At 40.9% G+C, this 26,402-nt stretch overlaps 2 protein-coding genes across 9 annotated transcripts in view; both read left to right on the forward strand.

Moving 5' to 3' along the window:
• The first annotated feature begins 1,223 nt into the window (after nt 1-1,223).
• On the forward strand, nt 1,224-4,557 carry XCR1 (X-C motif chemokine receptor 1). The gene has a single exon (XM_009086186.4). It carries the CDS (start codon nt 1,303-1,305, stop codon nt 2,305-2,307), a length of 1,005 nt encoding a protein of 334 aa, XP_009084434.1. The 5' UTR covers nt 1,224-1,302; the 3' UTR covers nt 2,308-4,557.
• A 4,000-nt stretch (nt 4,558-8,557) lies between these two features.
• Nucleotides 8,558-26,402, forward strand: part of FYCO1 (FYVE and coiled-coil domain autophagy adaptor 1) — a 46,813-nt gene continuing 28,968 nt past the window's right edge. For 2 of the 8 annotated variants that reach the window (XM_018909669.3, XM_050970274.1), the window contains exons 1-6: nt 8,574-8,971; nt 18,066-18,242; nt 20,189-20,295; nt 21,406-21,531; nt 24,764-24,870; nt 25,762-25,905. In XM_018909669.3, coding sequence (XP_018765214.2) covers nt 18,188-18,242; nt 20,189-20,295; nt 21,406-21,531; nt 24,764-24,870; nt 25,762-25,905 — 539 coding nt within the window. In that variant the 5' untranslated portion in view covers nt 8,574-8,971; nt 18,066-18,187. Of the gene's footprint in view, nt 8,972-9,199; nt 9,224-9,729; nt 9,868-18,065; nt 18,243-20,188; nt 20,296-21,405; nt 21,532-24,763; nt 24,871-25,761; nt 25,906-26,402 lie in introns of those variants that run through there. The other 6 variants (XM_050970275.1, XM_050970271.1, XM_009086188.4 and 3 more) reach the window with 6 other exon arrangements.

A 26,402-nucleotide genomic window follows, 5' to 3' on the forward strand; every position in this document is an offset into this window, starting at 1 on the left:
ATGTTCCACGGCCATTTTCTGTCACATTACTGAATCCTACACATCCCTTGCCTCCAAAACTCGCTGATTACAACCCACTGGATAGATGGTCCCTGTCCTGTGCTGCCTGTGTCATGTTCTGGCTGACCAGAACCACCTACCCTCACAGATGGCATTAGATTCTGGCAGCCAGGAGTGAACCCTGACGTGCTTTCCTAGTGTAGACATGGCTCCCCTGTCCTCCAAAGGCAGAGGCTGGCTGTAGCAGGCAGATTATTCCTTCACTAGTTAAAAAAGGAAAATGTCACCAGCAAAATTTGGCCCAAGCTGAGGGGTTTCTTTGTACTTTGAAGGAACTCATTGGCAGGTCTCTCTCTGGCTGCAATCAAAATAGGATCCAAACATGGTGATGCAGATAAGCCTTTTTCTAGAATTAAGTGTATTTAGATTTAAACACTGGTCAGAGGCATGACTGATTTTTCTGTGCTTATTTTTAAGCTTAATTTCATACAGAAATTAGGCTACTGTGGCCTGATTGTATGCCATCTTCCCAGTCCCACAAACTTTTGATCCTGTTGGCCAGTTTCAACTCACTATCGACCTGGGATACAATTCCAGCCTGCTTATATACACAGAGGCAGCACTCCCAGAAAAGACTGTGATGTGATCTCCTGTTCTCCTGGTTCTCCTGAGAATCATCAGGCCACAGAGGTGCACAGAGCACCCAGCATGATGACAGTTCTGCCACAGCTTTGAGATGTTTAGATATCAACAAACCTCAAGATAAAAATCTGTAAGAAACCTGACTTTTCCTGCTCTTAGTGCTTACAGTTGTTGCTACCGGTTCTGCTCAGCTTTTTAGGTTTACAAAGTGCAGAACTTCAGTGACCAAGGATCATTTATACAGTGAAGTGCTTAGGAGTTGGATAGCACTCCAGAAAACTGAAAAAAACACTAGCATATTTGAAAGTCTTGTCACCTGAGACATTTACATCAAAAACCAATGCACATTCATACAGTAGAAACTTAGTAATTGAAAGTTGTCACCAAACATTTTGGTTCAGAAACTGAATTTCTGGCTTACATATTTGAGCGCTTCGCAATAAGTCTTTGGTATCTACCTGTTCATGCTCTAGTCATAAGAAGAAATGAGTCCTTTGTCTCCCCAAATGAATAGTTTCACTGCTGCTTTTTCTGTTTTAAAATAGAAGCCTCCACAGTGGGAGTTTAGTTATTGAATTGATTTTCACAATAGATTTCATTTGATTTGTTGCAGTCCTTTGAAGTAGCTGCTGGAGAACAGCACAAGATTTGCACAGACAAATGGATGAAGACTATTATTTAGATGATAATTCCTCATATGAATACCTTTATGAAACCAACGTCTGTGAAATGGGTGACTATTTCACTTTTAACATCTATCTCACTGCTGTCCTCTACATTCTGGTATTTTTCCTCAGTCTGCTAGGAAACACTTTGGTGTTATGGATCCTACTGAAATATGAAAACCTTACATCTTTAACAAACATCTTCATCATGAATCTCTGTATCTCTGATTTAGTCTTCTCCTGCATGCTGCCTTTTTGGGTAGTGGATCAGTCCTTTGGATGGATTTTTGGTGAGCTCCTTTGCAAAGCATCAAATGCTATTTTCTCCATTGGCTACTACAGTGGTGTTTTCTTTTTGACTCTCATGACCATCCTGAGGTACTTGTTTGTGGTGAATCCCCTTTCAACTCTGAGATCCCAGACGCAGTGCTGTGGTGTTCTGGTGTCCTTGGCTGTTTGGACTGTTAGCATCTTAATTGTGGTTCCTGAGGTGATTCACACCACAGTGCAAGAAGACTTGGAAGGGCGCAGGTTCTGTGATTATGCCAATGGGAATTGGAAAAAGGTGGACATTTACGTGAGAAATGTACTCTTCCTGTTTTCCTTTGGAGTCATCGTATTCTGTTACTTCAAGATACTCATAATCCTGCTTAGAGCAAGATCTCGCAGAAAGCACAGAACTGTGAGACTCATCCTTATTATTGTGGTGGCTTTTTTCCTGTGCTGGGCACCCTACAACATCCTCAGCTTCCTGACTACTTTTCCACCACCTACCTGTCAGTACGTGAAAGACTCCAACCTTGCCTTTCACATCAGCCGTAAAATTGCTTTCTCCCACTGCTGCCTCAACCCTGTGCTCTATGTATTTGTTGGAGTCAAGTTCAAGAGGCATTTGGCACAGTTATGCAGTCTGTGTTTACACTCCAGCAATGGTCAAGCCTCCAGCCCCAGGACCTGCAATGAAGGCAAATTCCAGCACGAAGGGACATCTCTCTATTGAAGCAGGACCTAACTATTAGGACTAATCCTGAATGAACTTTCAGATTTTGCATGCTATGGATAGCCTCTAGAGGCACTTCCCTGAGAAAGACACACAAATTTACTCTTTGCAAACATGCTGTGTATGGAAAATAACAAAATGTGTTTGCAGTGGGATGAAGAGATGAGAATGCCAAGAAATTACTTTACTGGCCTGAAAATCTTAAGTTCACAATTTCTTGAACAGTGAGATGGATTTTCTCTCACTTATACTCTCTTTTGAAAAGAAAAAAAAATGCTTTTTCCTTTGGGCATTAAAACATAGGTTTTATGTTAAAAGTTGTTGCATATCTCTTTCTTACCTGACTTAAAATACTTGTATATAGTGATAGACACATGGGTATTTTTGTAAATTTTAATGCCTTTCCATGTTTATCACTTTACTTATTGGTCTTTTTTTGTGGAGAGTGATGTCTCTGGATTAACTGTTCTGACAATAACTGTGAGACCTAAGAGTTTCTGAAGTTCTCAGGGCAAATGTTATTTTATCTTTTGATAGATACATATATATACAAAACTAGCTTTGTGTAAAAGTAGTCTTTTGGGTCTGAAATTTATAACTTTAGGAGGGCCCTAGAAGGAACACAGATGCTAAACAGATACTTCACTAAGATATCAGTTTTCCTTCTCTTACTGCTCTTTGCCATAGGATTCTTCCAGTTTTAGAATATGATTTCAGATGATTGCAGCAGATCAACAGCTCATCTCCTGAGCAGGAGCATATTTGTCTCTAATTGCTCTTTCCCTCCTTTTCTCCCTTTGCCATGGTCCTGAGAGCACTTAAACTTTTAAATAGGTTATAGTGCAAGAATAAAAGGCTTTTAAATAGCCTTTTAGAATGGTTTGAATAAAACCATTGAATAGAATAAAAATGGTTTGTTTATTTGTAAAATTGATGTTTGGGGTTTTCTTTTGGTTTGTTTTTTTGTTTGTTTGTTTGTTTGTTTTGGATTTTTTTTTTGTTGTTGTTGTTTTTTTTTAAGATAAACTGATATCCTCCTTCATTCTAGCTCAATAGGTATTTTTAACCCCAGGTAGTGCAACATATGGTACATACTCCAAAGTAGCTGAATGACAAAATCCCTGGAAGCAGAATATTTAATTTCCCAGCATTTATATAGAAAGCCAAAGTAGTTTTGCAGTGGCACCAAGCAATGGTTTAGCAACGGTTCTAAGTCACAATTTGGCTTTTCAAGCATCTGTTTTAAAATGTCTATGCTGTTTCTACACTATTTCATTTGATCTCTAAAGATTATCTGGAGCAGACAACAGATTCTTCACAGCTGCTGTGTAGTTTACAAAAAGGAGAAACTCAGGCAGGCCCATAATACAGTATCCTATTTCTGATTATACCCAGAAGCAAGATTACCTAAGAAAAGCATAAGAATGGGGTGAACGTATATGACATAGACCAATACAGTCCATAGTTTCTAGTTTGTGCTTTGGTTTGGTTGCCAGAACAAAGTGTTTGTATCATGTCCCTAATCATCAGATGCACCTTTCTGAACAGATCAGTCCTGGTATCTCACTACAGTTACTGCGTACAATGTAAAAAATTTAAAAGGGGACTCATTAATTCTACAGGGCTCCAATTTACTTGTGTTCAGTCAAACCATGGAAAGACAGAAGTTGTCATTTTTTCTGGCTGTGGTGGAGACCAGCATTTGGCAATTGCTTCCTGACCAGAAACATTTGAAATTAATGAGGCTTCAAGAGACTTTGGGCTGGGGACTGAATACTGTCAATTATTGAAGAGATAACTTATTGAAAGACAAATTGGTCCAATTTCTTGTATTCTGGTAAGCCAGGACCACTTCATTGGTACCAGCAAATCTCCACATGAGGAAAATATCGTGACCATGAGTACCAAGAAGGTCTCATGCACCTACATAATTTCAACAAGCTGTCATTCAACTCATTACCCTGGAGCCACATGACTGTGAAATATTTTTGTATATATTTTACATCTCTCTAAAACAAAGTTGAGAATTATAATAGAAGCACAAAGTCTGAAATAATCCTGCTCTGCCCAGTATTTAGCAAATTATTTAAATCTGCTTGTAACTTCAGCATATTTTGTTATTTTGTTGCAGTGTATCTGAATATGTAAAAAGAATTCTTGATATTACCCAACTGTATTGCTGCCATAACCAAAGTAACTCAGAATGTAGACATGCTGCCTCCTGATATAATGAAGTAGTAATAAACATTCAGAAATCCAATGGAATTCTACCCTGTGAGTATTGTTCTCAGCCTCTGATAACCACCTATTAAGGTATTTTCAATTGAAGAAGTAATTGTAAAATGTCATCGGTTATTTTAGCATGGAAGAGACTTCTGGAGGTGATCCACTGCTCCGTGCTGCTCACAGAAGTTTTATCTGCCTGATCAGACAAGGTCACTCAGGGCTTTATCTGGTCAAACTGATAATCTGAAAGAACAGGGACTCCAAGTCCTCTGAGTCCTTGTTGCAATGATTAATGACTCTTATGGTGGATGGTTTTGCTTCCACACAAACAAAATTTATTTTGCTGCAGCCTGATGATGTTGCTTTTTTCTTGCCTTCTCTGTGTGTTCACATTAGAGAATGGAACAGAGCCATCAGATGTCCCCTAAACCTCATTTTTTCCTGGGGCTAAATCTATCCCAGCCAATTTAGTGTCCTCATACATCATGTGCTCCAGCTCCCTGTTCATCTTGGTGATCCTTCATAGGGCTGACTTCAGTCAGTCAATGTCTCTTCCTCATATTGGTGGCCCCAAAACTAGATACTCTACTGCAGACAACAAGACCTGCAGTACTGAGACATTGTCAGGGACCATGAGAATGTCAGGCAGAGTGGAATAAAGGTTTCCCTCAGCCTGATGGTAGCACAGGCCCATAAACAGTTAGTCCTCACTGCTGCAAGGCCATATGCCTGTGTTGTGTTCAACTTTTTGTCCACTTGAAATCCAAGATCTTTTCTGGCAAAGCTGACTTCTAACCCCATCTTTAAGGAAACATCCTTTTTCCACTAAAATCAATGAAAATTTTGCTTCTGATCATAATCAGAGCAAGAATCAGATGCATAAATGTCTGTGATTTTGGCAAAGCACAGCCTGTACTTCTTTATTGCCAGAAGTGTTTTCACTGAGAGTCAGGAAACCTTCCTATTCTCAATGTTTTGAAATATTGAGTTTATTGCAAACATAAATAAAATTCTACTTTATCTTCTCCTTATGGTTACTCCGCAGCTGAAAATGCCCTTGCTCATCCACAGAAGCCAAATACTGAGAAGGACAAAGAAAAGTGTGAGGAGTGGAGTACTCTCTCCATATTCAGGAACTGCTCAGGTAACAAAACCAAAACATATTTGAGTTAGTTTCATTCCTCTAAACAATGCTGCTTTCTTCCAACAAAGAAAAGAAAAAAAAAAAAAGCTCTTTATCCCTGTACCACGCATATAGGTATGTAGGTGTACATAAAAGACTCTGTTTCATTTAAACTGCACAGTCCAGAGTCTATGTGTTATCGTTGCTGGTGCAGTTGAGCCAGCACCAAACCAGATAAAATTCTTGGTACCGACTTTGTCCACACAGGAGTGAAATGCAGGCAGTTCTGATTAGTGTTAGCTCCTAAATCTGATGTGCTCTGGTGGAAGTCAGTCTTGGAAGCTGACCTGATATTTAGAGGAATATTCTTCCAAGCTCCTCAGCCACTTTGTCTAAAATGCCATATTTGGTTCTAGATGTTTTCCAGAGCTTTGCTGGTTCTTTTTATGTTGCCTACTCCCAGCTTTATACCTACGGACAATTATTTGTCCACCTATTCAAAACAGAATGCAAACAAATGCAAAAAGTGCTTTCAAAGCTTTCTCCCCACAGTCACAGAAGGTTTCTGATGATGAACAGCAGCCTGTTGTTCAGTCTAGTTACAATGGTATGTTAATCCATTGAGGGTGACCAGGGGAACTGGGAGTGAGCTGCCCTCATAAAATACCTCAAGTGCTGGTGGAAGCAAAGCCCTTCCAGTCATTATATAACACCAATCAACTCTTGCAAAAAATGTAAAGAAAACATGTAGAACATATAACAATAATTTTAGACAGATAGAAGGAACACATTCTATGGGCACATACTCAGAGACCATCATAAAACACTCATCTATGGTGCACAGGAGACCACTAAGCAGCAAATTAGTTGTTTTAGTTGATTGAGTTGGCTACCTCTATCACCCAGTGAAAAAACTTTTACCAGCAAAGACTTTCCTTTTGGGAGCATGACTGACAATGCCTTTCCTGGCTGGTAAAACTGAAAATAATTCCCATGTAGTCCATCACGGTTTATGAAGAAATCAACCAATAAATTTTATCGGAGTAAACATACAGGAAAGCAACACGGATGGAGCAGACCATGTGGGTTTTTTCTAGTGCTGCTTCCAAAAAGGAAATATCTCTAACATTTTCTATTGCTAAGAAATGAGGAAATATGGAAAATTCTAAGGAAGTGTTGGTCAGCTCTGGATCTAGTTGGAAACAGCATGTTTTTTTCTGAAGAAATTGATGTGCACATAAACAGGCAATAATTCTGAAATATTTCTGAAAGTAGTTTGTTACTAAATAATTAAAAAGAGGAACAATCCATTCTAATTGATTATTTTCAAGTGAAAAGTAGAATTCTACACAGACTTTTTGAAAATTTGTAAAATAAAATCCATTGCAGTGAAATTATATGGGATTTGATTTACCATTATTTGTGTCTGATGACCCTGAGATTACTTTTGGAAGACACCCAGTTGCCTAGAGATCAATGGAAAACAAACACTCATTTTCAGCAGATGCTCCTGGCATGGCTGCATGATTCAGCAAAGCGTGCCAAGAAAAGTAAGCCCGAAGTTTGCTTCCAATACATCCCACTGCATCCCATGCATCCGAAATGCATATAACCTGCATTTCTGAGGGCACTAAAATGCTTTTGAGCTATTCAAAAAACACATATTAGATGAAGATTAATCACCAAAACCTAAGGTCACTTAGTCATTCTTATGTGTGAAGGATGATGAAGACATGTCAATGACCACGTACTACACATATTTCCTCAAGACTCTAGAAAATTTGATGCTTTGATCTTCAGCTTAAGCTGATGTTTATGACGTTAAGAAAGTCACAAGCATTGTGGCAAGAACTGATGACAAACTGCTTGCTCACAAGTTTAATTTAAAATGTTTTATTTACCCAAGCAATGTGGGGAAAAAAGCAAAGGAAGTTTTTCAAGTTTGCACTTCAAGTGCAAAACAAGACTAGCCTATTTCAGGCACTGGGAAAGTAATGTCCTTTCAGAAAATCCTATGCATTGTGGGAGGAATAAAATCTAAAAAGAGGAAACAGCCTGCTTGTAGTAGGCTGGTGCTGAGAGTGTTAGGAACCCTGTACCCCTGTACTCCCCACACCCTGTCTTAGGAAGAAACCTCTTGTTCCAGTTTCACACCCACTTTTGGCCAGTCTCTTATTTTATGTGGACATACTAATCTGTCCCTATGTCCTTCACAGAGTCAGAGAACCAATTCGGTTGGGTAAGACCTCTGAGATCAAGTCCAAGCCATGACCAAACACACACCACCCTGTCAACCAAACCACGGCACTGAGTGCCATGTTCAGTCTTTCCTTTAATACCTCCAGGGATAGTGACTCCACCACCTCCTTGGGCAGCCCACTCCAATGTCTAATCACCCCTTCTGTGAAGAAATTCCTCTTAATGTCCAACCTAAACCTCCCCTGGCACAGTTTGAGACTATGTCCTCTCATCCCTTCAGATCAGGGATGACGATTTTCCTTTCATCAATGGGGAAGAGCAGAAAGGGGAACTCTGCTGCATACCAGATTTATCATGCCTGACTTTCACATTTGCCTCAAGTTGTCTGTGCAAAGAGCTTGATAAATTGATGTGCAAATGGGGGGGAGGGGAAGAAAGGAAAACCCACCATACAGAATAGTCCTAAAAGCAAGGCAGTACTGTATTAAAATGTATTAAAACAAACAACAAAAATTTATTAAGGGTTTTGTTTTTTTGGTTTTTTTTTTCACTGGTGCCCAGCAAGAGGCCAAGGAGCAATGGTCACTAAGTCAAAACACAGAGAAGTTTCACTTCAGGGTGAGGAAGAATTTTGCATTGAGGGAGGCCGAGCACTGAACAGGCTGCCTAGGGAGGCCATGGAGTCTCCCTCTCTGGAGCCATTCCAAACCCACCTGGACGCGTTCCCGTGTCACCTGCTCGAGGTGACTCTGCCTTGGCAGGGGGTTGGACCAGGCATCTCTAGAGTCCAGCCCAACCCTAAGGACTCTGAGATTCAGAAAAGAGCGACCTTGCGTGAGGGCACCAGAAACACCAGCCTCCCCGAAAGGAAACCACCCCAACGCTGCAGCTGTAGCCGAAAGCGACGATTTCTCCCCCAAGGCCGCTCCAAACCCCTCAGCTTTCCCCGCGGCGCTTTCTCCCCGCCACCTCCGGGCACCCCCGGCGCTGCAGCCGGACACCGCCCCGGGTGTGGGGCGGCCGCTCCGCGGCCTCACGGGAGTTGTAGTCGGGCGGGGAGAGCCGGAGCCTCACCCCGGGCCGCCTCTGCGCGACATGGCGGCGGCGGCCGCGCAGGTACCGAGCGACCCCTCCCGCACACCCCCGAGGGAGCGCGGCGGGGCCAGGGGCGGGGAGGTGGCGGCGGGCGGAGGGAGCTGACGGGGAGGTGGGGAAGTGACTTCGGCGGCTTCCACTTGTTGCTTCGCCGAGCTCGGCTTCGAGGGGAGGAGCCCCGGAGGGGCGAGAGTTGCCGGGCGCTTTAGGGGGTGCCCGGGTCGGCTCAGCGGCGGAGTGAGCGCAGGCATGGCAGAGCCACATCAGCCCAGGGTGGGCTGGATGCGGGTTGTCATCGCCTGGGAGCTTCCCGGAACGGGGGGTCTCCGTCCCATCTAAACTCAGTCCTCTGAAGTGTAATCGTGTCCCGCGGTGAGCGCTGAGTTTAGGCCGACATCAGCGCTGCCCTCTGTTTTCTGCCCTCCTGCAGCTGCGGGGGGAGCGGAGTCACCCTGATGGAAACCAAACACCGCCCGCGTCCGTGCCCTCACCCCGCTGTAAAGTGCTGACAGGCAAATATTTGCCGCGGCCCTAATCCCACTTTGCCCTTGTGTCGGCAAATCTCCGGCGGATGGATAGGGAGAGGGTTTTGCTGGCACACGGGGCGGCTGGGGCTGTCTCCAGAGCAGATGCCGGGTTTGCAGCCGGCCCTCCTCCTCCGGCTTATGTTGATCCTGGTAATAATCCAGAGTGAGCAAGGAGAAGGAAAAAACCCAAGGTTTTAGTGAAATGGTTGTCTGCTGCCTTTGGACGCGGGATCCCACTCGGGCAGAGGTGCTGCGGTGGTGAGTCGGGCTGTGGAGGGGCTGTGCCGTGTTCTGGAAGCTGGTGGATCCCCTGGTGCTGCAGCTGCCCGAGCACAGGGCCCCGCTTTCTGTCCGGGTCACCGCATCCAGCCTGCTGCTGACTTTTGCAAGGTTGGTTTGGCACACAGAGTTGGTCAGCTGCAGACTTCACTCTCCTGGTTTTGCCTGTCACTTGAAACCAAGCTTGAAGTTTTAAATTTGAACCGAGGGAGAAGTCCCAGGCCTTTGTTTCTTTATTGCTGAAGGGTGAAAGTGGATGGTTTTATCCAGCTCTGACTTTGTATGCTCATGAAGGCAAGCTAGGGTGAAGCTTTCAGGGTAAAACACGTTCTCTGTCTGGTCAGTAGCATGGCAGCGTGTTCTCTGTGACGGCCATGCAGTAGTGTGTTTTATGTTTTCCAGATTTTATGGTGTGCAAGGCAGTTTCTTGGAGTCTTCCAATGATCCTCGTGGGAGTGCTTGAATTTAAAAAATGTTCTAGACATTCCAAATAGTGTTTCCCAATATTCACTTTTAGGAGACTGTGCTGCAGCTAAAAAGTTGTATCTTAAGATACTGTGATGCAAAACAACTGGTAGTCAATTTTGCTCTGCTTGTTGTAGTATACATATGTAATATCTGTAGTATATATATATTTGACAGCATTTGTTATAAACCTGGTTTCACTACTACTTCACAAGAGCCTTTTAGTTATGGAGCCTGATTTTTATGTATAAAGGAGTCTCTTATGTACACCATTTGATAACAGTGAAAGAGTGTATTATGTTTGCAGTCCCTCTGTCCACTGCTTGAGGGTTACATAAATGGAATAGGAATTTGTCGTAACATACTGGAGACGAGGTTCCTCTAAGGCTGGTTTGGTGCATGATCAAGACCTAAAGAAACAACTAGGGAGAGAAAACTAGTCAAGATATAGTCTGTGAAATTGCAGAAATTATGCAGTAGACTCAAGGAAAAGTAATACTGAAATTTTTTAAAATCCAGATTGTTATTATTTTTTCTTAGTTGATCACATTTAAAAATTAATTGTTTATTTGTCAGGTAAGCATCAAACTCTTCTACTATTCTTTACATATTTTTGAGATTATTAAACTTAAGGGAACTGTAAGAGCTCTAAGTGTTTTTATTGTTACACATGATCATTTTAATATATTTATTTATTTGTATTTCTGTGTATTTATTAGTTTGGTTTTGCCAATGCAAGGACACTTTAGCAGGTTGTATCTAGTCTACTTCGTATTTTGATGTAGTAATTCCATTTTGTTAGTGAAGAGGTGGCTGTTTATATCCAAAAATTCTCTAATAGTAATAATTTGAAATCTTTTGCCTAAATGTATTCTGAAGAAGATTTTACAGTTTGTAACACTGATAGAAAGAGCAGAACTTTTTATGCAAAGTGCCTGGATCTCAGTGTAAGCACGGGACCTTGACTTGTATGCCCTTCCTTTGGTTTAATACTTTACCTCAGCAGATATTTACAGTTAACCCCTGAATGAGTGTTGCTGGGAAGAAGGATGGGGACAGGAAAGGTCTTGCTACTGCTACAAGTCAGTTCAGCTTTCGAAAGTGAACTGGTTGGATCAGGATATCCCAAATAACTGGGCTCATGCCAAGCCTGCGTCATCTGTGAGCCTGTCTCCTCCCAGCCACCCAGCATGACAGTCTCATACAGGCATCTCCTCCAAATCCTTCTAAATCTTTGGAATTTTCAGCTCTGAAATTTCCCCTTTACCCCAAAAATGATGACCTTCACTCACAAGAAAAACTCACAAGAAAAGAAGGAGAGAGGAAATACTCCATTCTTCCTGCTACAGAGGAAGGAAAACAAACATTCTTTCTGTTGACTCTGGGCAGCATGACTCACTCAGTGGCCTGTCAGTTTGGGTTGTCTCAGCCTGGTTTTTGCTTGCCTCACCCTCTATTTGGTCCACATGTGTGGTCAAAACCCGTAATTTTCAGTGTTGCAAGTTGGTATTTCACTGGGAACTGCATATAGGCCAGGAGTTATTCTGGGGAGCCGCTGGCTGGAGGAAGGACACATGAGGTGCTACAAGTGTGCAAGGCTCAACACTCATCTGCCAGACTTCCCAAAGCCATTAGCTGGAGGAAGCCTTTTTAAGTACTTCTGAAACCTCAGCTTGGAGGGACAGTGTGCAACGGTAAAAAGTGGTACAGAGGTAAAAAGTGCTGCTGAGGAAAGGTCCCATTAAAAGCCAGGATGTAATGGTTGTTGGTTTTAACTATCCCGAAGTCTCAGACGCGGCTGAGATACTTTAGTCAGGCCAGGCTTGCTGAGGAAGCTAACAAGGCTCAGAGACCAATTTTGGTGACCTGAAAAATAAGAGATTTTTTGACATCTCCAAGCTTGTACGATGGGTGAGTTGAGTGTCATGAATTGCCAAATGGTCCTCTGCAGCTGGAAGTCCTCTGGTATTTCTCTTTCTGTAGGTTTGCTACGTGGTGCTCCTCAGAGCAGCACCTGAGTGTCATGTGCTTGGCTTGAAGAATGTGTAAGGCATTTAAATGGTTGAATGACTTGTAGAAAGAAAGAACAGATTTTGTGGCAGGGAGGGACGCAGGGAGAATTGTTTAGGAGAATGAGAGCATGAAGGGGAAAAAAAATCTTTTCATTTTTGAATGCATTCTGTCTTTTCAGCTCACCATATAGGCATTGAGACAGCAGAGGTAGCTTCTCCCAGGGGGAGTGAAATAGGATGGGAGCAGTGTGGAGAAGCAAGTCTGGGAGAGTTATGGTTGGGTTAATTGATAGATGTTAGTAAACAAGGCGTAGCTTTCCTGACCTGGGGTGAGGTGTGGCATGTCCAAAGGGAAGAGGGCAGACAAGTTTGTTAAAAGTGATACTTGTAAAATTCCTGTTATCAGAAGGGAACTCTTCTCTTTGTAAACTGACTGCTTCCTCAAACAGGGAAGTTCTGTCATCATGAGATAGGGCTGAGACAAGGTTGTCTTTGTGAGATATGTACTAGGTCATCCCTGTGGTGTTGTTTGCAGAAAGTGGTCATTTGAGTTCATGTTGTTCAACACTTATTGATGTGAAGGAATATCAGAGACAAAACAATATTCTCCAAGTCAGGAATCTGTGTCCCTAGTCCGATGCATCTGTCCTGTTTAGCAAAGTACAGCATAAGGTTTTAAAAGGTTTCAAGCCAGGTGTTAGAGTGGAGATCCAGTTTGATAGTTGCAGCATTAAAAAAAATTTGTTTGGGTGCCAGCTTTGTCCACTCAAGGTTAAAAATTAACTCAGTCTCATGGAGTTCTTATCATGCCACTGTATCCTCTTGTCTGTTGCCTAGTTTTGATCTTTTTCTGAGAAGAGGTCGCAAATACAAGGAATAGGGATGGAATGTAGGTCAGTCGTCCATAGAATAGAGAAGATTGCACAAAAAAACTTTAAAAACTTTACTGATTCTTTTGTGTCAGTCTCTTCTGTCAGGTTAGGGGTACAACCCGTATTTTATAAATGTCATTAGTTAATGTTCTTATGCTGTAAAATGCAAATATTCCTAGAGCACAAGAGCCTTCCCATGAAAAGCTTTACTGTAAGGAGTCCTTAACTATAAAATGTTTCTTTTCTGCCAAGCATTTGTGAAATGTGAATGTTTTTATGCTCTTCATCTAGTTACTCTCTTCTGCTATGTTATGATCCTCTGAGAATTTGTTTTCCTGGACATGTGTTTTCTGTGAGATGTCTTTTTCTGTTAATTGTTTATATTCCTGAACCATGTTTTTGTCATTGAAATATGAAGTTTTGTTGGTGTAGAAAATGAAGGAGAATGATTAATTTGAAAAGAAAATTTCAGTTCTCAGAAGGAAAACTGTAGCTGTCTTTCAGGCTGTGCCTGCCTTTTGCTTGTAATCCTCCTATTTAATATAGTCCAATGTGTGTTTTTATCAGTCACGTGTGTTTGTATGCAGTGTTAAAGCACAAAGGGTTGAGTTGCCCTATAAAAAGCACATGTGTGCATGACAGAAGAATCATGCTGTCTCTTTTATACCTCAGATCCTTACTTTCAGCAAATAGCTCTTCAGCTTTACGGATATGTGGCTCTATGTGCCTGCACGGTACAGAATGAGAAAAGCTGCAGCACAGCTACTGTGAATTTCACTGAGGCTGCAACAACAAAGTGCAAAGTAGTTTTTTCAGACAATTACTGGAATGAAATTATTTAACTAAATCAATGCTGTTTCAGTTCTGAGAGTTAGGGCCTTTTTTTTCCCAGTTCTTCCTTCATCTTTGCCATGAGGTTTGCATTCAGTGTCTTTTGTCAGTGTGTCTTGCAGTCAGCTGGATGACCAGGTAGGTTGTTTGGGGTTTTTTTCCATAGTATGCCTTGCAGTTGTCAGTCAGTGTCTGCTTTTGTAGAACGTATCATGTTCACTCTACACAAAGGAGTAATGCAGGTAAAGTTGTGACTCACAAACATAGGATTTTTCTCAGTATACTCGCTTGCCTGTTTTGTTTCCTATAGAATGTTAGAAAGGGCATAGGATTGTGGGCACCAAATAATTAAAGGTCTTGTGATACCATCTGGGGCCATGTGATGAAGTGCCCTTGTTTGGAATGACTAGATCAGAGTAATCATATTAACAAGAAATATTTCCGTAAGCAGAAGAAAGTAGTGGATCTTGGTTTCCAATGAATATTTTTTGCAAATCTGATTTACTGTTTGCCTGAATTACACCAAGTCTGCAGTGTGAGCTCTGCTCTTACTGCACACTGAAAACACATTTGGGTGGGGAATGGATTCTCTGGTATCAGGCCATAACAGAGGACTCACTGTAGGATTTTTAACAATGCAGAGACACTTTGCTCATGGACATCCTCCCTGCTTCCCATTTTCATTACACATGGAGAAGTAATATTTTGAAGATGGCTACCTTCTGTTAAGGTTGGCCAAAACTGACCAATTGATAAAAAAAATTAAAAGCTAGCTGTTGGAGATGTGGGCATGATGTCAAAAATGAAGGTAGATACATTTTTTAAAATCAGATTAAATATAGGTCATTGTAGCTACTTCATTAACCAGTTTGATTACAGCCATTATACCTTGTTGCCTGTTTTATATGTGTCTCATCCCCCTTCAGGTAAATCTTTCCTTTTCCTGTATGTGGGCTATTTCCTTTCTGCTTCTTTTTTTAATCTCCAGGATATCCTCCTCTGTAAAGAAGATTGACACCCACACTAGCACTTATGCCAGCAAGGAAGGCAGGAATCACCCTCTTTGATCAGCAGGCACGGCCCAGGAGTGCGAGGAGGGACTGGTGGCATGTCTGCCCTGTCTTGCCTCCTCTGTGTCAGGTCCTTAGCGTAGCTGTGCTGGTGTCATTGCAGCTCAGCAGTTCTGGGCAAGTTAATGCCATCAGCCTTAGTCCAGTGCTGTTGTATAAGAGGTAACAATGCATCATCGACCCACAGCAGGTCACTCGTGCCTGAGGAATGTATCATGCTGGTTTCACAAAGCAAATATTTACAGGCATGCATAGTAGGATAGGAAATGCTGGAGGAACAGGGAATTCTGGAGGAGCTAACAAATTCTGGGCAAAATGTTCTGTGATCAGGAAGGACTAAATCAGGTGTTTACGGAAGTTTTTCCTATTTTGTAACCTTGGGAAAGCAGTTAAGATACATTATCAACTTTCTTTGCCGTAGGAAGTGAGAGCTCTGCACCTTTTTGTGGGATTAACTGTGCTTTCTAAGAACGCCTCTGGAAGGACCACCGAGGGGAGAAGAACCTTTCTCCCTGTTTTATAGAGAAGAAAGCAAGTAGAAGTTTCAGAACATTGGCCCTATGCCATAGCCCAGGTCAAAAGATCCCCTTCAGCTCTGGGAAGAGGAGGGGATAAATGCATGTGTCATCTGTGGGAGCTGATGCAAAGAAGGGGAAGCTGTGAGTCCTTGCTCCAGGTATTGAGAAAAGAGGTGACAGGGAGTAGGCAGAGGAGTGGGCTGAGCAGTTTCATGCCTCCCGCTGACTTGTGGTTTCTTTTCAGGGTTCTCACATTCTACATAGGAGATCCAAACAGGAATAAAGATGTGTATCTTTGGCTGCTTTGGTACAGCAAGACCAACCCACTGGGAGCGCAGAGCCTTCTCTTGCCCTGTGCAACTGAGCTGTTGTGGGCCTAGTAGTGACTTAGTTGTGGCTTCTGGGCATACACACCGATTTAAACAGTGCTAATGGGGCTGGGGAAACTCTAAACAGCCTTAGTCCTCTTCCAGTGAATGTCTGCTTGTGCACCCTGCTGGGAATTAGCACTTGACAAGGTCCCATGCTGTGCCTGGCTGCCATAGGATGCCCAGTGTCCCACTCCCTGCTGGTTATTGCAAAATAAAGGCTCAATTCCCAGCTTCCTACTCTCTCTGTAGATGCCTGCAGTTGGTCTGGTCACTGTTTTCCCGGCATCCCTCTTGCAAAGCCTTTGGGTCCCTGGAGGCTTGAATGGAAGCTTATTCTGGCCTTTGGGAATCGCAGGCAGGACCCCTTGTTGGTCCTTGCTCTTTTCCCTCTTTGTGCGAGGAAAGGCGGTTGGTTTGGCCGCACTTTTTTTCTTCCATTGCCCACAGGGCAGAGTCTTCTCACTTCAGCTCCTTTCTGTAACAGTTGCCAAACTGAGCAGATAGGCTGATATTACTGGGAGTGCTTAGGAAAGGAAACATTGACTCACTGAATTTGTTACTCTTGCTTTTTTTTTTCCAGTAGTAGCCAAGCTCATCAAGTCACCAAATGTGGTACTTTGTATGGTCTCTGTATAGTGTGGAGATTGGAATCCTGGGTATGTTACGTTGTTGATTTAAGGTAAAAAATTGTGTTTGGCACTGCAGGTAGGTGGTCTATGCTGTCCTGGTCTTCTCTCCCGGGAGCAACTGGTTGTGGTGCGGATTTTGCAGGCAAAAGCCTTTCCCCAGACAGCACAGGGTCCACATGATGCTTGTGTCATAACATAACAACTAATATCAAAACATGGAAATGGAAACTAGCATGTAACAAAGCACAGGTGTGCAGAGAAACTCAGGAGTAAGCCTAGTTTCAGCCTTCTCTTTGTGCTTAATGTTCTTCTGTCTCTATGGCTTTGTTAATGTTTGCTTTGTTTCAAACAGAAAAAAATACAGGACCACATTGGGATCACTTCCTAGCAATACCTTAATACATAGGGTAGGAAGGATGATCTGTTTGATTAATTCAGACACCTACTTCAGCCATGCCAATGTAGCTCTTTTGGGAGTGAAAGACTAGAAAGAGAAAGGAGATATAATAATGTGACATCATCACATTAGATTCAAAAGTTGTAAGATTTTAATTACAACTTAATTTCATTGTAGTTCAGTTTGAATCAAAACAAAAGCACTGATGTGTAACAGCAATTTCTCTAAAGATTCAGTACTTTGGGTGTTGTCTTTGCTTGAAAATTTGGCTGTATCTGCAGACAGAATTCTGAACAACCTTTGAACGGATGCTTAGTATGAGTTCCCTATGTAGTTTCTATGTGGTGTTTTTCTTTGAATGATTGTTCCTGGATTAATATTGGAAAGATTGCATCCCCAGGCATGGTTGTTTTAGTAAAGTGTTTGAGGCTTTTAATTAATTTTACCTTAAGAAAGATTTTCTGTGAGTGCCAAGTATAAGTCATCCTAAGCAAAGGAGGTGGTGCAAGTATGTTGATCCAGCCAGGGGTGCTGTAACAGAGCTTAAAATAAAGTGGTGTCATCTGACGTGTAGGGAACAGTGGGTTCTGAGAAGGGGTTGTGAGGTGCTCCTTGTGCTAAAATCACATTCCAATACTAAATATTTAAATAGTTCTTGCACATTAAAAATATGCTGCAGTGTCAGAGAGTCAAACATGCATGATTTTTGACTCCTTGGCTGGTGCCTGCTCTGTGTCTTGAGAGTCGTTCTGAAATGGAAAAGTTGTCTTATCTTTTTACTCTACAGCCTGTAGGGAAGATCTGCCAGAGGATTTGGGGAGGGAAAATCACATGTCATTGGAACCTTCCTCAGGGTCACAAGATAGATTGAGTGAAATGCCAGCCAGAGCTGAGCTGTACTACCAACTGTGTTGTAACTTCAGCCAGAGAAAATTGCTCTCTGGAGTTTGCTTGGTTGTTTTGAAAGATATAACTGAAGAAATAACTGAAAGTGAAAACTAGAAGAAAACATTAAAGAGATTCCTGGAAAAGGGTTGGCCTTGGAATTCATTACTCAACAGGATCTAAAATGCCAAAGCACCCATTTTCTACTCATTTGAGCTGATAAAGACTTTAATTTTATTTTTGACTTTTACAATTGCAGGTGTCACAGAGAAAAATAATCAGCATCAACCCAGTGGTCTTCAAGGATATGAACTCTGCAGTTTTTATCTAGATGGATGAAAAGGTTAACAGCCCAGGAGGGGAGTTCCTTTTGTTTCCAAGATGGCAGCAACGAGTGGTGAAAGCCAGCTGCAGCGGATTATCAGAGACTTGCAAGGTACACTGAGTGCCATGCTGACAGATACATTCTGGAGGCTGCACTGCATCCTCTAGGGTTTAGATAACAGAGAGCAGGAGTTGTGTTTTCTATTGTGTAACTCTTTCCTGCAGCATTGTAGCAACATGATTGAAGGTGTGCAGTGTGACTCATTTTTTTTGCAAGACAAGTGCTGTACCTCCTACCCTGAATTCTTAAATTCTGTAAATTTAAACAGATAAGAGAAAAAATAAGTTTTACAATTTAAAGAAAGGTGTGTGTGAGGTGTGCCTTGTGAACTAGTACTTCATCAGCATGCATAGAGCTGTGCTGCTACAAGACTTCATGTGAAGTAAGGAGAAAGGGCCTAAAACTCAGCCTTCCTTAATGGGAAGCTGGTGTGGAGTTGATGTTAATGTGGAAAGGGAAAAACCAGGATGTAGTATTCACATTGTCTGAACAGAGAGAGATATAATTTTCTCTCCCAGGATTTTTCCTGGGGAAGGCAGTGAGAAACTTAGAGAAGAAGAGGAAACAATTCTTATCTCTATTTACTACTCTTGTTGCACATGTAAAATGTGTTATAGAGATTGTTTACCTAAAGTGATTTGTTAATTAGACACCAGTGAAAGTTGTTTTGATTCTTTGACCAATTGGGTCAAAGCTGTGTCTTGACTGTCTCCAGACAGTCACAAGTTTTTTTTAGTATCTTTGTAATATAGTATTTCTGTAGTATGTAATTTAGTATAGTATTAGTGTAATATACTATAAGTTAATAAAACATTGTTCAGCTTTCTGAAATCATGGAGTCAGAGCACATTATTCCCTAATTAGAGTCATCCTACATTGATACCAGGAGGCCAAACCTAGCTGGGAAAGGAGACCCAGAGAAAGGGTGCTGGAGAATTACACCTGCTGTTCTTGCTGCAGTGGAACCTGTCTTCCACTAGAAGTAGCCAACTTAATTTAAACAGTTCTGTTGCAGGTAGAAATCTTATCAGATTCATAACAGTTTTTCTGCTCTCTTTCTGTCCTAATCAGCTGCCTATCCCAAGAGTCTCATATTTTTCCTTTTATTTTTATTAAATAAAAGGTATATTATAGATACAAAAGGTATATATCTATATATACACCAAAGCTGAAAATCTACATCTTCCTGTAACATGAAAAAGGAGATCTATGTGACTTCTAACAAGAAGAAATTTTAATTTGCAAAGGGTTATTGAGTGGGACTGGGAACTAAAGCTCACTCAGTCACCTGAAAAAAATATAAGACCAAGGGTAAAGCAAGCTCAAAATCATTAATTTCTGATGCTGGAAAGTAAATCCTTTTGGGACTAGAGTGTCCAGGGGAACAATAAAGTGTATTTTGACTTGAGATTTCCTTACCCACTATGGGTGTACATTTCAGGGAAGTGGAGTTGGTGTATGCTTATTTTTTATGTAAATTATTTTTTCATTTGTGTTTGTAACCAGTACAAGCTGAACCTTCCTGAATAAAGCATAGAGAAGATAAATGTGCTGACTGAACGACTGTTCTCGTGTTACTGATCCCCTTTAGCAGATTACATGCTTTGTCCTTTCTAATCAGAATTCTGTTTGTCCTGTGGCAATACCTTAATGTGCACATGAGACAGCAAAAAGTTATTTCTCTTCCCTCTGTTGAGGTAGCAATTAGCAATTTTCTGTTAGCAGGTTTTGCTAAGTGTCAGGAGTCCTAGGTGTGTTTTTAAGAAGAAATAAGCCATACAACAGATTGTCACAGTTTGAACTCCTGTTTCCTTAGAGGTGGTCTCAAATTGCAAGCTCATAACTCAATTTTTTCATACTGTCATTAAGACATTTCAGCTAAAAGAAAATGAGTTCACATGCAGAGTGTCCATGAAGAAGCATTTATTTAGTTGTTTATGGATGCAGTGCTATATGTCTTTTGCATTAGTTAACTATTTCGGTGTCTTGTTTTAAAGATGCAGTGACTGAATTAAGTAAAGAATTTAAAGAAGGAGGCGAACCGATCACAGATGACAGTGTCAACTTGCAAAAATTCTCCTACAAGCTTGAGTACCTCTTACAGGTAAAAAGTGATTTGTGTCATTTGTAATCCACCAGCAAAGCCTGGCCTTATTTTGTCTTGCTGACTCTTCAGTATATGGATTTTAACTCAAATAACCATAAATATCCAGTTGAGTCTCTCTTTCTATTGTATTTTGGTGTGCGTAATAAGAGGGCTGAAATATGTGCTGCCTATTATACTTATTTCAAGTGAAAATAAATGTAATCAAAAGGCAGTGCCGGAAGTTTGACTTGAGGAATATAAGACATTTCTTTATTGATCTAAAAGATCTGAGCTTAATTTTAAAGATATATCTTGCTAAATTATCCTGAAAAACTGTGGCAAAGATTTCTTGACATTTTAATGAAAAATAAATATTGGATGTGAGTAATTTATAGAATTTTCAGCAAATTCACTTTGGAAAGTTTGTTTTTTATTGTATGGAAGGCTTAAGGCAAAAGGCTGATTTTTAATCTGGAGTGCTGCTTTTTGTCCACCCTTAAGGTTTAAATAAAAGGATGCTGCTGGGCAAACTGAAATTCAGTTTGCATAGTGTGGTGTCCACATATACCTTAATCATGCCACTGGTTGCAACAAATGCTAATTTGCAACAAATGCTAATCTAGCCTTAATCTAGTCAAGGGAATTTTAATGGGGTTGCAGAGCAGGAACTGGAAAATCCTTTGGGATTTGAATGGTCTAAGGTGCAGTCCATAGCCTTGGTGCATTGCTTCTCTGAACATGATTTAGCTAGAGCAGGTTTTTCTGGTACATACACATGTGTGGTACTGCCACGCTTAATTGTAGGTCTCTGAGCAACTGGTTGTTAGTGCCTTGCTCTTGAGCAGCTGCTCAATCTGCTGCCAGTCTTTGTCTCAGGAGTTTTGAATGGATGTCTGTATTTTAAAGAGACCCAGAACATTATTATTTCTTACTGTCAGTTAAGTAGCTTTTGTAACTGCTGATTGCACTGGTACAGTGCAGTGTATCTTTCCTTTGTGAATGCCCTGGCTAAAGCTAAGAAGAGTCATGAAAGCACATGCTAGTGGGAGAAGAACAGGATTCCAAGTAGCTATATAAGTGTATTTCTATTTAAATTTTGCTCATTGTACTTTGTTCTCCTGGTTTAAGTTTGACCAGAAAGAAAAAAGCACATTGCTGGGGAACAGAAAAGACTACTGGGATTATTTCTGTGACTGTCTGGCAAAAATCAAAGGAGCTAATGATGGAATCCGCTTTGTCAAGTCTATTACAGAAGTAAGTATATCAGTTAAGCATCAGAATATGTGGTTTTTGTTTTGCCATGTTTTTTCAGAGAGCAGTAGCAACAAACAAAAAAAAAAAGATGCTTTTAACATATAGCAAAAAACCTGGGGATTTTTTTTCTCATTTTCCCATGAAGTATAAAAATTCAAGATTACTTTTTTTGCTAGGCACTAAATTATGTAGGATTCAAAAGCCTGATTCATGTTTCAAAGGCCACTTACACAAGTGAATGGACCTGTTTGTCTCTGGTTGTGCCCTGCGTTTTCATAAACTTAATGTCATTATCTCTAAAAAGAAATGAAAAATTAGGTCAAGGGTAGAGCATGCCATCTTCAGCAAAGCTTACAGTAAGCAGGATCTGGCTCTAAGTGTAAGATGAAAGGTTCACCGTATTTGACTTTTGATAAGACTTTTTAAACTGGTCCATTGAGTTGAGGAGGACTGACTGAGATCAGCAATTTCATCTTCTGTCTGAACACTGTTCCTCTGTGTGAAATAGCATGATGAAATGACTCGGGATGGTTGTCATAATTCCCTTGGGTAAGCTGTCAGGAACAGCACAAAAAGCCTTGTTCCTGTTAGATTTAGATTAGTAATAAAAGCTTAATCTTGTAAAAACCACATTATGTCTTCAGCTTAATGCATTGGTGAAATAAAAGCTGTGAGAAGCTTTCTGTGTTGATCCTGTCTAAGTCTTTAGAATTGTTTGAAGAAGACTTTCCTAGTGGGTAGAAGAGGCAGTGGTGTGGTGATTGCAGACTTCTCTGCAAAGGTGGCTGTGCTGTAGTCTTCAGCAGTCTGTTGCCTGTGGTATCACCTGTGTATTGCCACATGTAAAGGCTGCTCTGCTTTTTCCTTCTTCGGTACCTCTGGCTGTTAAATTGTTAGCACAGTGTCAGAAATTATAGTTTGGAAGCAGGATATTTTCTACTTCAATTTATGTGCAGCCATGGAAATTAGCTTGTAGAAGGCTCCTTTAATTTTTATTAACTTGTGGTTTAGAAATATAAACTCTTAAAAAAAGAATCAGCGATCTGTTTCGGGTAAGTGAGCTATCAGACTTGGGCCCAGAAATTAGATGACACATGGCATAAATATATGTTTGTTATTCCCCTTCATTACAGGTAGAAATCAGCAGCAAATTTTTGAACCTGGCTGGATAGAACATAAAGGTTTCCAAATGTCCTTTATTTGTTTGCTGAAAAATACTAGTTGATTTTCAAGCCTGGAAATGAACAAAAAGGAAAGAGTAATAGCAGCTAACTTAAAGAACAGTCAGACATTCAACAGCATAAATACTTCTTCTGCTCTGCTGGCAGTGCTTCTAATATTAGGGTGCACGTTATGCTAGAGAGGCAGAGCAAGGAAGCAAATAAGAATACCCTGGAAGCTGTTATCTGTTAATTAAGTAGAGGGCCTTATTCTTCAGAGCATTAGGTGAGCAGTGAGTTCTGGTCATTCCCCTTTCCCTTTCCAAAGGTGATTACACTTAATACACATCTTTTCAAATGTTTACAGCCATACACTGCACTTTAGCTACAATGTTTGCTGGCAGCATGGAAATATTGTCAATTCCAGACACTCTGCCTCCCTGATTTCTGACAGGGCTCCAGCAGGAGGTGGCATGGTTTTGTTTCCTAGCAAATAGTCTTTGGCTACTTGTAGCTGCATAAATGTAAATATTTTCCACTGGTTCTCATAATGTACATTTTTTTCTGGTCTCTTCGTATTGCTTACAGAAAGTGTCAGAATTTAAATTGATAGACCAATGGATAAGGAATAAGGATAGGATTAAGAATAAGGATAGGATTAATTCTGTGGCTTCCAGGGTTTGGGGTTTTTTTTTGACAGTTCTTAAGATATTCACTAAATATGCCTAGTTAGGAAAAAACACTTGTAAGCTCCTGTGCACGGAGTAGGGATAGCATCTCCCTGAATAAATGTTCAGATATCTGCAGGGTGAATGAGGGTAAAAAGCAGGTGGTAAATTAAATGTGATGTTTTTAGGATACTTAGTGCTTAGGCACCGTGGCATTTTGCACTTTGTATCCTGTAGAATTCAAAACAAAAATCAGTAAAAAGTGTTGCTGTCTTTGCTTCAAATTTCATTCAGGTTCCATTTATAAGGAACATTTTTGTATGTAGTGGGTTACTGAACTAAATGAAGAGCTTGTGTTACTTCAGAGCAGAAGCACAGTGACAGCAAAAACAGGGAAGCTTAGGGTATTGCTCTCATTTCAGCACAGTGAAATACTGATTGCTGAGAGAGAAAGCTTGTGTGGCCTTTGAGCCTTCTTCCTTTAAGCAAAGTTTACATTAACCTGCTAACTTGTGCCTCAGTCTCTCCATTATTTGTCTTGGCTTCTATTTTAAATAATAAGTGTGTTTTCTTTGTTAGTTAGATGAGTAGTTAGGTGGGAAATTCTTTCATCATGCTCCTTTTCCAGTTCTAAATTGATTAGAGTTTGATGGAAAGAAGAAACACCACTATTCAGTGTTTCACTATTTTGCAGAACAGAAAATGGTTCAGATGTAAAAACAAAGTATCAATTTTTCAAGTCAATAGCTATAAAAATATTCAGTGCTGAGCTTTGTGATCCCCCTTATGTTGATTCAATGGCTGTCTTCATAAAAAGATCCATTAATTTTGGTAATGCAGCTGTTCTTGGTCTCAAAAAAGAATTAGATTTTAATCAACTTAACGACTAAATATTAAGAAAGGCTTTTTGCATTGTGTGGGGTTAGTGTGTCCATGGGGATGTGTATTTGTATATGTGTACATCTTTGTTCTGTGACTTAATCTTTCCTAAAGCTCTTCCAGCTGTGGCCATACACATCTTCAGTAACTTAAGCTTGGCACTTCTTTCTTGGCTGGGCACATTGAGATTTGCCTTATGTTTTGAATTGTCTTTACCTTAGTCTGTGCTCAGGTACTCACTCAATATATTAGATGATTCATTGGTCCTGTGGTGCCTTTTATATTATTATAAAGTGAACAATAGCCAGCTGTAGAAACAAATTCATCATTCCGAAAAGATTCTACCCAATTACAGACTTACGAAAAGGTGTTTCCCAGTGGCAGTTCTTCCTGGCTTCCTTTACAACTTTTTCCTTTACAGTAACTTACTGAATTTTTGTGTTGCTTTGTAGGCTGTTCTGGACATGTCTCTACATGATCACAAATGATATTTAACTTTCTTTTCTTGTGGTTTCTCCCTTCAAGCTACGAACCTCTCTGGGAAAAGGACGAGCATTTCTTCGTTATTCCCTGGTTCACCAAAGGCTAGCAGACACCTTGCAGCAATGTTTTATGAACACCAAAGTGACCAGGTGAATAGCAAAGTGCCTTTTAACTAATGGGTGTTTGCTCAGTGTGATCGAGCAACATCACCTCGTTGCTATTGAAAGAAATTGAAACACTTCCAATTGTTTGGCTTAGAGAGCTGGTAATAGGATATGAAGGATCATGGACCTTTTGGCCTGGGTCACTGGCTCATGCCTATCTTGGGCTGGTAAAGATTGAAAGTTATTACAGCTTAATATATGTTCAGTGGGTTGTGCTGATGCTTCTGTACATCAGTTTCAAAGGTCATGTATTTGTAAGTATTGAAGATCCTGGCTTTGGTGGGCTATTCATCATGAGAGAGGACTAATTTGGATGTGTTGCACAAAGCCCCAGAAAGCATTTACATATATCTGTGGATGGTCACACAAAGGACCAAACTTGCCCTTGGCCAGGAAATTCCGAAGATAGTTTGTATTTGGTTGGAGGGACACTGCTAGGGCTTGAAGAAAAAGCCAGCTATTTTCATGATGTATTTAACTCTGGATGCTGCTTTCTGTTCCTCATTTTTGATGTATTAAATGTATGCTTTAGTTACTGTGTGATTATCCAGTGTATTGCAAATATTTTGTATTGTCAATGATTTGCACTAGAGGAAAAAATATTTTGTGCAGGGATTCCTTTAAAGATATTTATGTGGAATTAATTAAATTTGTTTCATTTCATTGACACTGAAGGGATGGAATATTGTTTGGTGGGTCTAATTTGGGTCAACAATATTGGGTGTTTGGCTGATTGTTTTCATTTGTGTTTAAAATACTGTATCATAGTTTTTCTGTGGTGGAGTGAATAATGATGTAGGGATTTTTATGTAAAAGAAACTGTTGCTTCCCTTTTGCCTATGAATGAGTATTACTTCTCTTTTGTTTGTTTTCAAGTGACTGGTACTATGCAAGAAGTCCATTTCTGAATTCCAAAATGAGTTCTGACATTGTGGGTCAACTCTATGAGCTCACTGATGTTCAGTTTGACTTGGCATCAAGAGGCTATGATTTAGATGCTGCTTGGCCAGCATTTGCCAGGTAAGATGGAGCCACGTTGTGATTTTGTATTAACAAGTACATAAAACACCTGCTTGCTAAAGAATCTGCAAAAGCTTCTGCTTTTGAGAGTAGGAATACTTGTGTTTGAGCAGGTATATGCTTTTTCTATGTAATTAATCCATGACCAAATTGTCCTGTTTGTCCTTCAGTGTACTGAGCACCAGGGATCAGAGATGGTGCTTTGTAATATGGCACTTCAGTAGCTGCAGTTTAGGCCCAAATCCCAAGCTATTCTCATCTATACACGCACAAGAAGAAATCTTCTTAGCTTCCTCTGTTTCAGGAGCTGGGACATGTAGTGACTGCACAGCCAAGCCGTGTGCTTCACTTGCAGCACGGTGATCCCGCCTACAGGTGGGGGATAACAAAAGCTGAGAGGTCTGGTCCGGAGCTATTTGTATCAATGGGGGTTTCCTAGAGCCCTTTGCTGCCATCCTCTGGTTGAGCCACCACCACACAGCGATACAGTTCCCTAG

The sequence above is a fragment of the Serinus canaria genome, chromosome 2 (genome assembly GCF_022539315.1).
Source record: "Serinus canaria isolate serCan28SL12 chromosome 2, serCan2020, whole genome shotgun sequence".
In the NCBI taxonomy this organism is placed as follows: domain Eukaryota; kingdom Metazoa; phylum Chordata; class Aves; order Passeriformes; family Fringillidae; genus Serinus; species Serinus canaria.

Excerpts from the sequence above, each read along its gene's own strand:
- XCR1 (XM_009086186.4), top strand. The coding sequence starts at position 1,303 with ATGGATGAAGACTATTATTTAGATGATAATTCCTCATATGAATACCTT.